Genomic DNA, 9,898 nt, shown 5'->3' with positions numbered 1-9,898 from the left:
GCTTTGCTGGGTAAAGTAATCTAGGTTGTAGGTTCTTGGTATTCATCACTTTGAATATTTCTTGCCACTCCCTTCTGGCCTGTAAAGTTTCTGTTGAGAAATCAGCTGACAGTCGTATGGGTATTCCCTTGTAGGTAACTCGGTTTCTTTCTCTTGCTGCTTTTAAGATTCTCTCTTTATCTTTTGCTCTTGGCATTTTAATTATGATGTGTCTTGGTGTGGTCCTCTTTGGATTCCTTTTGTTTGGGGTTCTCCGCGCTTCTTGGACCTGTAAGTCCATTTCTTTCACCAGGTGGGGGAAGTTTTCTGTCATTATTTCTTCAAATAGGTTTTCAATATCTTGTTCTCTCTCATCTTCTGGCACCCCTATAATTCTGATGTTGGTACGCTTGAAGCTGTCCCAGAGGCTCCTTACACTATCCTCGCATTTTTGGATTCTTTTTTCATTTTGCTTTTCCGGTTGGATGTTTTTTGCTTCCTCGCATTTCAAATCATTGACTTGATTCTTGCGCTCCTCTGGTCTGCTGTCGGGCGTCTGTATAATATTCGTTATTTCAGTCCGTGAAGGGACCCCTAGCTTCTGGGACTGCCAGCTTCGACCGTGCCCAGCTCCCATCGCTGGCTCCACCCCTACTTCCTGCTATCACTGGCCAGGGCGGCAAAGGCGCCTGATTCTCCGATCATGGCTGGGGGGCAGGGCAAAGGCGGCCCCAGGGCCGCCTTTGCCCTGCCCCCCAACTCTTAGCTCCCCCCTGGGTTTCTGATCACTGTCAGTGGCAGGGGGCTTCTTCCTGCTTTCCCTTTCGCCTCCCTGCATTGTGCCTACATATGCAAATTAACCGCCATCTTGTTGGCAGTTAACTGTCAATCTTAGTTGGCAGTTAATTTGCATATAGCCCTGATTAGCCAATGAAAAGGGTAGCTCGTACGCCAATTACCATTTTTCTCTTTTATTAGTGTTGATTGGAAACTAACACATTTTTAAAAAGTAGTTGCACCCTAACCCTGACAAAGTTATCACCAAATATCATCAAATATCAGCAAGTGGTGGGAAAAAGATGACAGCATGAGATTATCATAACACTCGAATCAATTGAACTATTGGAGCCAAGAGCAATTATGAGAAAAACCTCCACGTAGTTTGCTTTAATCTATAATATTAGAATCCCATTGAAGCAAATTGGAGAAATGTATTTAAATCTTTAAATATTATCTTTGGTATATGTCTTACTTTCTACGTTTTTTTGCTTTTATTAATACAACTTATTTACTTCTTATTTATTTATTTTTAATTTATCTCTTGTTGAAAGGAGTATTACAGATGTACCCTTTTCCCCCCCATTGACCCCTTCCTCACCGCACTATTGTCTGTCCATGCATGTATTTACTTTTAAACTTTATCTCTCCTTAATAAAAATTAACTTTATCTCTCCTTAATAAAAATTAAATTAGCTTCTTTCCAAAGGATTTCTTTTTCTAAATGTTTTTATTGATTTCAGAGAGCAGGAGAGGGACAGAAACATCGTGGGCTGCCTCCTGCACGCCCCTACTGGGGATGAGTCCACAACCCCGGCATATTCCTGGCTCAGGGGTGACGCTCAACCCCTGAGCCACACCAGCCAGTTTCCAAAGGATTTTAAATGCTCAAGTGGGACACGTGGGTCAGCGATTAGGCCTTGTGGCACTACCCGGTTCGGCCGGCACCTGGCTGGGGGGCGCTCAAGAGCCAGACCCGGCTGGCGGGGGCGACGGGTGGAGGAGGCGGGGCAGGAGGAGGAAGTGGTCAGCGGTCGGGTGGCTGCGCCGGCCCGCGATGCCGCTGCAGAGGTTGCTGCTCGCTGGTGCGCGCCGCGCGGTCTTCAGGTCCGCGGAGCCTGCGCTGCGGGGTGAGCTAGGCGTTCGGTGGGGCGTGGGGGAGCGCCTAACCTCGGGCCCCCGGGAAGGGCAGGGAAGGGAAGGGATGGTGGGGGCGCTCGCTTCTTCAGACTCCCCTGAAAGTGACACCGTACCTCTCGGCACCTGGGGTGTAGCGCCCTACAGTTCTTGTTTCCGCAGATCCCGCGTTTCGGGGGCCTGGGGCTGCTCTGGGGACGCAGGGAGAGGAGTACACATTGCGCCTGGGAGCTCGCGGGGAAGACATTTGTAAACATACTGGTGCTTGACTAATAAAGGCAGTTCGCGATCCCGGGAAGCGAGCTAGCGGGAGAGACGGAATGACGGGCCCAGCCTTGAGTTCCACTTGTGACCCACTGGAGAGCAGCGCTGATGGCTCGGTGGACATTCACCTAGAATTACAGCAGTTAGAACTCTAAAAGTGCCACCCTGGTTTTACAGATGGCGAAAGAGAAGACAGAACAAAGGTAGTGCGTGGTGTTAGGTCTAGGACTCAGCGCCAGCCTCCATTCCTTCTCTTCGCTTTATATGCTGCCTCTCCTTTGGCAACAACTGTTATTTGTGGACGCAGTTACAGGGGCCGGGCATACCACTGTCTCCCCCCCCGCCCCCCCCCCCCAGTACAGTATTCCATTTTTTTTTTTAAAGAACACCCAGTAAGAAGCAACTTGACAATGATTATTTTATTTTTTAAAAATATATATTTTATTGATTTTTTTTTACAGAGAGGAAGGTAGAGGGATAATTAGAAACATCGATCAGCTGCCTCCTGCGCACCTCCCACTGGGGATGTGCCCGCAACCAAGGCACATGCCCTTAACTGGACTCGAACCTGGGACCCTTCAGTCCGCAGACTGACGCTCTATCCACTGAGCCAAACCAGTCAGGGCTCAAGTATTCCATTTTAACTGTTGGGACATCCTTCGGGTATGATGTGTGTTTTTTCTATGCAGATTCTTTGTAGTTTGGTTTTGCCTTTGTTCAACAGTTATTTATTGAGCACCTTCTCAGCCAGGCCTCCTGGGGATACAGCCTCTACAGTTCTCTACCATTTGGGTAGATAGACACAAGTACACAGTCAACACACACAGCCCAGTCTAGTGAGACTGCAATGGAAAAACAACTGACTCTATCAGAGTTGGGAAAAGTTCGAGAAAAGGTGCCTTTTCATTTAAAATTCTAGTAGTAATACATGATTATATTTTGATTATATTAAAACAATAAAGCACAGCATGGGTATCCTTTATACAACCTCCCATCCCACTCTCCTCTCCAGATATGGTTTGTTATCAATCTTTCTAAACAGTTTTCTATGAGTAGACATAAATAAATATACACATAAAATACTGCATATATGCCCGGCCGGCGTGGCTCAGTGGTTGAGCCTCAACCTATGAACCAGGAGGTCATGGTTTGATTCCCTATCAAGGCATATGCCCAGGTTGCAGGCTCCATCCCCAGTGTGGGGTGTGCAGGAGGCAGCCAATTGATGATTCTCTCTCATCATTGATGTTTCTCCCTTTCCCTCTCCTATCTGAAATCAATAAAAATATATTTTTAAAATACTACATATATATGTTACATACAATAGAACTCTATGTTATAAATCACATTTTATCTATTATTTATATTACTGGAGGCCCAGCGCACGAAATCGTGCATGGGTATAGTCCCTAGGCCTAGCCTTCGAGCAGGGCCATCTTTCCCAGCTGCCAGCAGCCACCTCGCCCCCCGCTGCCACTCACCTGGGTTCCCAGTTTGCCATTGGCGATGGGAGCCTGACAGCTGGGGAGGAGGGACTGAGAGGTCAGCTGTTCCTGCCCGCTCACCCACCCCATCCCTGGACCGGTGGGGCAGGGGCCTTGGCCTGGGGCCACCTGCATCCCCTGCCACCCACCCACCCCCGTTTCCCCATTAGCCATTGGGCGATTGGAGCCTCACTGCCGGGGTCCACCCGCTTGCCAGTCCTGCCCCTCCCCCCCACTCACTGCGGTTCCGTTTGCCATGGGGCGATGGGAGCCTGCCAGCTGAGGGGAGGAACCCAGAGGTTGGCCGTTCCTGCCCACTCGCCAGCCCCACCCCTGCCATGGGTCGCCCTCTGTGTGTGGGGCAACCAGTGGGGCCGCGGGCTTGGCCTGGGGACCCTGCATCCCCTACCACCCACCCCCGGGTCCCCGTTCGCCATCGGGTGATAGGAGCCTGCCGGCCAGGGAAAGGGACCAAGAGGTGGTCTGTGCACCTCATCGTGACTGGTTGAGTGGTTGTTCTGCCGTTATGGTTGCTGGGCTTTTATTATATAGGATAATGTGATTTACCGTGCACATTTTTCTGTAATTTTTTCCTGTTATGTATTCAGTTTTTTTATGACAACACATATAACTCTTTTAAACACTGCAAATATTCCATAGTATGGATAACCAGTTTATTTATTCAGTCCCCTGTTGATGAACATTTTGGTTTCCAAATTTTTATTATAAAAAGACTATCCATAATTATCATTGTACCTACCTCTTTGTGTATATGTACAAGCATTTTACTAGAATAGAAACCTAGAAGTATAATTTTTGGATCAGAGTAACAAGTGGCATTTAACTGGGTCTTAAAGAAGAGTAAGAGTGTACCAAGTAGAGATGAGGGAGAAAGGTATTCCCTTCAGAAGAAACAGTGTGCATAAGTCATGGAGAAAAAGGGAAATTAGACATTTACTGTTTGTACTGTGTAGATTATTTAAACCTCACAGCAACTCTAAAAGGTTAAGTAATAGTATTCCCATTTTACAAATAATAAACTAAATCCCAGAGAGTTTAAGTGATCTGTCCAGGGTTACAGAACTAATTGGTCAAGCCAGGATTTAAAGCTGGTTTATCTGACTCTAAAACCCCTGCTCTTACTACTATAAAAATGTAGGTAGGACACATGTATACTATTTTTTTTTCTGTGTTACAATCCATGTTTGTTTAATATGTTTGATATATTTCAAGGGAATTAATTACATCTGATAAATATTAATATCTGGGTAATAACAAGCTTTGATGTAATGGTGTTTTACTATTTAACACTATTTTGGCAAAGAAAAATGTTTTAATCATAGATTTATAGATATTCTACTTAGATGGTATGTTGGAAATAGTATAACTCATTATTGTATAAATCAGGAACTTAGGCTAAAAAAAAACCCCACAAACCTTAAAAGGTTGAGAATCATTAGCTCAAATAGCTAGGCAAGTGGCATAAAATCACATACACTACTGCTCTTCTTTGCTCAAGCACTGCTTCACAGAAGGCTTCTATGTTCATCTGTTCTGTATATAAATGAATGAGGAGAAAGTACTGAGTTTTTCTCTCCATTTTTAAAGCGAGGGTTTCTTGGCATATGAACTTTCAAAGTCATTCCATGAGGTACTGACTTCACTCATAGCCAGGAGTCCACAAGTAATAAATACCTACAGTACCAGAATTTGCTATGACACATGTAGGAAGGTCAGGTGATCCTACCCTTCACTACCATCTACATTCAGAGATGACCAATGTTGGAAGAACAAGAACGATGAGCTAGGAAAGCAGTGGTGGTGAGTGGGGTCTCTCCTATGAGGATCGGGTCATCAGATCAATACACTCACCCCCATCCCTGCCTCCATTGACCTGTGGATATTTCATAGTAGACATCAGGGTGAAGATGCTGATTGTTAGGACAGGGCTGATGCCTGACAGGTAGGATTTTATTTTTTGCCTTTTTAATAGTGACAATTCCCTTATTTAAAAAAGTTTTTTTTTAAAATATATTTTATTGATTTTTTACAGAGAGGAAGGAAGAGAGATAGTTAGAAACATCAATGAGAGAGAAACATCGATCAGCCGCCTCCTGCACATCTCCTACTGGAGATGTGCCCGCAACCCAGGTACATGCCCTTGACCGGAATCGAACCCGGGACCCCTCAGTCCGCAGGCCGACGCTCTATCCACTGAGCCAAACCGGTTTTGGCTGAAAAAGTTTTTATTCAATTTATTTAATCTGAAAAAACACACATTTTACCTATTTTTCTTCCCCTTCCCCCCCTCCCCCATCCTCTGCCCACAGTTGGCAACCAACAGACTGTATCTATGAGCTTGTGTGTGTGTGTCTGTGTGTGTATATATAAATATTAATATCTGGGTAATAACAAGCTTTGATATAATGGTGTTTTACTATTTATCACTATTTTGGCAAAGAAAAAAGTTTTAATCATAGATTTATAGAAATTCTACTTAGACAGTATCTTGGAAATAGTATAACTCATTTATTTACACACACACACACACACACACACACACACACACACACTCTAGAGGCCCAGTGCACGAAATTCGTGCACTGGGGGAGGGCGGGGGAGGATCCCCCTCTCACAGTCCAGGAACCCTCAGAGGATGTCCTACTGACGGCTTAGGCCCGCTTCCCCAGGGGAACGGGCCTAAGCCACAGTCTGGCCTCCCTCTGCGGGAGGTGACCAGGCTGATCAGGGGAGGGGGCCACCCCCATAACCCCACTGCTGCTGCCACTGCCAGCCGCCGCAGCTGCCAAGATGTTTTCATCAATACAGACTCTAGTCCCCTCACCACAAAAAATGTCTGTGTCCGCTCTGGGCCTGCTTAAGCTGCACAGTGGCGGCTCAGGCATGCCCCCCCCCACCCCCGTCTGTGTCCCCGCCCACCGCTCCTGCCTGCACATGCCTGTCAGGAGGCAGTGTGATGTTAGCGCTGGGCAGGCCTGCACACACCTCCGCTGGGGGCAGAAGTCCCCGCCCCCATCCCCCACTCACCAGCTCCTGTGCGTGCGCAACCTTACCTCTTTATACATATAGATTATTCCACATATAAGACACATTGTACAGTATTTGTATTTCTCTTTCTGGCTTATTTCACTTAATGTAGTTTTTGAGGTCCATCCATGTTACATACATATGGCAAGATTTCATTCTTTTTTATGGCCTAGTAATATTCCATTCCATATATATGTATATATCACAATTTCTTTATCCATTTATCTGTTGATGGGCACTTAGATTGTTTCCATATCTTGACTATTGTAAATGCTACAGTGAATATGCGGGTGCATATATCTTTGAAATACTATCTTTGTTTTTTTTTGAATACCTAGAAATGGAATTGCTGAATATAGTAGATGAAACAATCCCTCTCCCAGCTTGAAGGAGTGGCCTCATCACTGTCTTGTCATTCAGCACTGCCTCAGCTTTTGGTTGACTCTCAAACCTTTGTGCTTGTCCAAGCAGCCCAGTACATCTTTTTTTTTTTTTTCTTTTAATATATTTTTATTGATTTCCGAGAGGGTGAGGGAGAAAGAGATAGAAATATCAATGATGAGAGAGAATCATTGATTGGCTGCCTCCTGCACGCCCCACACAGGGGGTGAAGCCTGCAACCCGGGTATGTGTCCTTGGCTGGAATCAAACCTGGGACTCTTCAGTCCATAGGCCAACACTGTATCCACTGAGCCAAACTGGCTAGGGCTCAGTACATCTTTAATAGCTCCCAGTAGTTGAACATATGCCAAGACCTGTCAGTGTCCCAAAAGGGTGACTCTCGGGCTGACTGGATGCCAGACCCTCAGGCATCAGCTTTGTATGCAGATGTACCCAGTCATGTGGGACTAAATGAGTAAACCCCACTGGCCACCAGAAATCAGGGCTTGTATGTTTTTTATATAGCTGGAGGGTAGGGTAATTGGGGCAGTGGAGGAATGAGGAGGATAAGGTTTGAAAAATTATGCTGCAACAATTATTACTGGGTGTTTACCTAATGCTGACTGTTTCCATCATTCCTTCTACATTTATCGATTGAAGCAATCCCTTCTCCCCACTTATTTAATTATATCCTTGTATCAGTATGGACTGATAGAATTTTTATTTTGTCTTATGGGTTATTTATCCATTACCTTATTATGCTGCTATTTAACAGAGATAGAAACAGTACCACTAAGTACTTACAAGTGCTTTCAAATGTAAAGCCCTCACATCTAACATGACTTATCTTAATTTGTAAGGAAAAATGATATTAAAATTTTAATATTGTAACTTAGATCAGGGTAAGATTTACATATTATTCACACAATTCAGTTGTCAAATGCTTTATGTGTATTTACAAGTCCTTCCCACCTCCACCCCCACCCCAATTAAGGGGCTTGGAGGGAGTAGAATATGGAGCCGGCATAAGGCCAGCCATTAAGCATGCAGGGCAGGAAGATAAAGTTGTATCTTCCTGCTCAGTCAGGCTGTGTAAAAAGTACATCCATTAAATATAGTTTAGTAAAGTCAAAAGATTGAGTAGTTAGCTGACCGGAACCAGGGGAAAAATTTCTTCAGATACTAATAGTGATTCCATTTTGAAGGTGCCTATATTATTTTATTCTTTCCAGGTTTGAACTCAATAAAAGGAAACTGGCACAATTTTTGTACTGCTGTTTATAAAGATGTAACTTATGAGGAACTGAAAAACCTCTTGAATTCCAAAAAAATCATGTTAATTGATGTTAGAAACACATGGGAAATTATTGAGTGTGGAAAAATCCCTGGGTCTGTCAATATACCATGTAAGTGATATGTATCTTAATCTGATTTCATTTCAAAAAATACATATTCAGCCAATTTACTGTAGATAAAATTTAATTGAGATTCTTTCTTTCAGTAAATGAGGTAGGTGAAGCTCTACAGATGAACCCAGAAGACTTCAAGGAGAAGTATAATGAAATAAAGCCATCCAAATCTGACAGTCTAATATTTTCCTGTGCAGCTGGCCTGAGAAGCAAGAAGGCTCTGGACACAGCAATATCTTTGGGCTTTACCAGGTATGTAGGTGAAGGATATATACTGTAATGCTTCATATGTATTATGTTATTGGTCTACTGAATTTCTTACACTATTAGTAATGGCAGTATAGCAAGAGTTAGAGCCTCTATCTTTTCATAGTGCTCAAAAGTAACACAATCTTTTAAATAGGCTTACAGTCTACTCTAAACAGTATGGTGAGTAGCCATCGCATCTCTCAATCACTAGTTTTCATCAACCTTGTTTTATGAAGCAGTAAAAAATGTTTACAGCACTATTTGATGTATGTTTTCAGGTCTCAACACTATGCTGGAGGATGGAAGGAATGGTCTACCTATGAAGATTCAGAGAAGAAACAAGGAAACTGAAGTTTGGAATACAAGCTGGCTCTTGCCTTATGTACATGCAGCCTAGAGTTGTGGAATGAGCAAAAGAATAAAAATCTAGCTCTGGCACCACTGGCTAATGGGAAGGGGATTTTGTATAAGTCAATTAATTGTTGAATCTTTTTCTCAACTGTAAATTGAGAATACCACTTCCCACCCTGGCCTGGTAACTCAGTTGGTTATTGTATTGTCCCATATGCCAAGGTTGTGGATTTGATCCCTGGTCAGGGCACATACAAGAATCAACCAATGAATGCATAAATAAGTGGAACAACAGATGTTTCACTCTTTCTACAAAAAAAGAAAAAAAGAATACTACTTCCCCCTGCCTACTTGCACAGGCTATTGAGGATTGAGATACTGTTAGTGACTTGCCATGGAAATATAAGGGTTGGGATTCCAGGAATTAATTTTTAAATAGGTTACTAGAGTTCAATAGTATTCCAAAAAAACCGAATTACTATTTGGATTTCCTAATCATGTGCATATGTGTTAGCACACCAATCAGAGGCTATGAGTTAGACCAGATTAATAAACAGACTTGACCTTAAAATACCAAGAATCTGGAATCCTTATTAAGTAGTTGAAATAATAAACAATGAAAATGTATTAACAGCATCCAAAGACTTATGGCAGTGTTGTGACCAGCATGGTAGTGAAATAATTTTCAATTTAAAATAGGAATCAGAACAGTGGTTGCTTCTATTGAGGGAAGGAGACTAACTGGAAAGGCAAGGAGGGAAATTTCTAGGGTAATAGAAATGCCTTATATCTTGATGTACTGACACATACATCATCAAG

At 43.5% G+C, this 9,898-nt stretch overlaps 1 protein-coding gene across 1 annotated transcript; it reads left to right on the top strand.

Annotated features, from left to right (window-relative positions):
- Positions 1-1,733: 1,733 nt before the first annotated feature.
- On the top strand, positions 1,734-9,166 carry TSTD3 (thiosulfate sulfurtransferase like domain containing 3). Its single transcript, XM_059700863.1, has 4 exons — positions 1,734-1,886; positions 8,303-8,476; positions 8,572-8,731; positions 9,007-9,166. The coding sequence occupies exons 1-4, from the start codon at positions 1,814-1,816 to the stop codon at positions 9,077-9,079; spliced, it is 480 nt and encodes a 159-aa protein (XP_059556846.1). The 5' UTR covers positions 1,734-1,813; the 3' UTR covers positions 9,080-9,166.
- Positions 9,167-9,898: the final 732 nt, after the last annotated feature.

The sequence above is a fragment of the Myotis daubentonii genome, chromosome 6 (assembly GCF_963259705.1).
Source record: "Myotis daubentonii chromosome 6, mMyoDau2.1, whole genome shotgun sequence".
NCBI classification, from domain to species: domain Eukaryota; kingdom Metazoa; phylum Chordata; class Mammalia; order Chiroptera; family Vespertilionidae; genus Myotis; species Myotis daubentonii.
The sequence above is the reverse complement of the archived record's forward strand: the minus strand, read 5'-3'. Positions and strand labels throughout refer to the sequence as shown.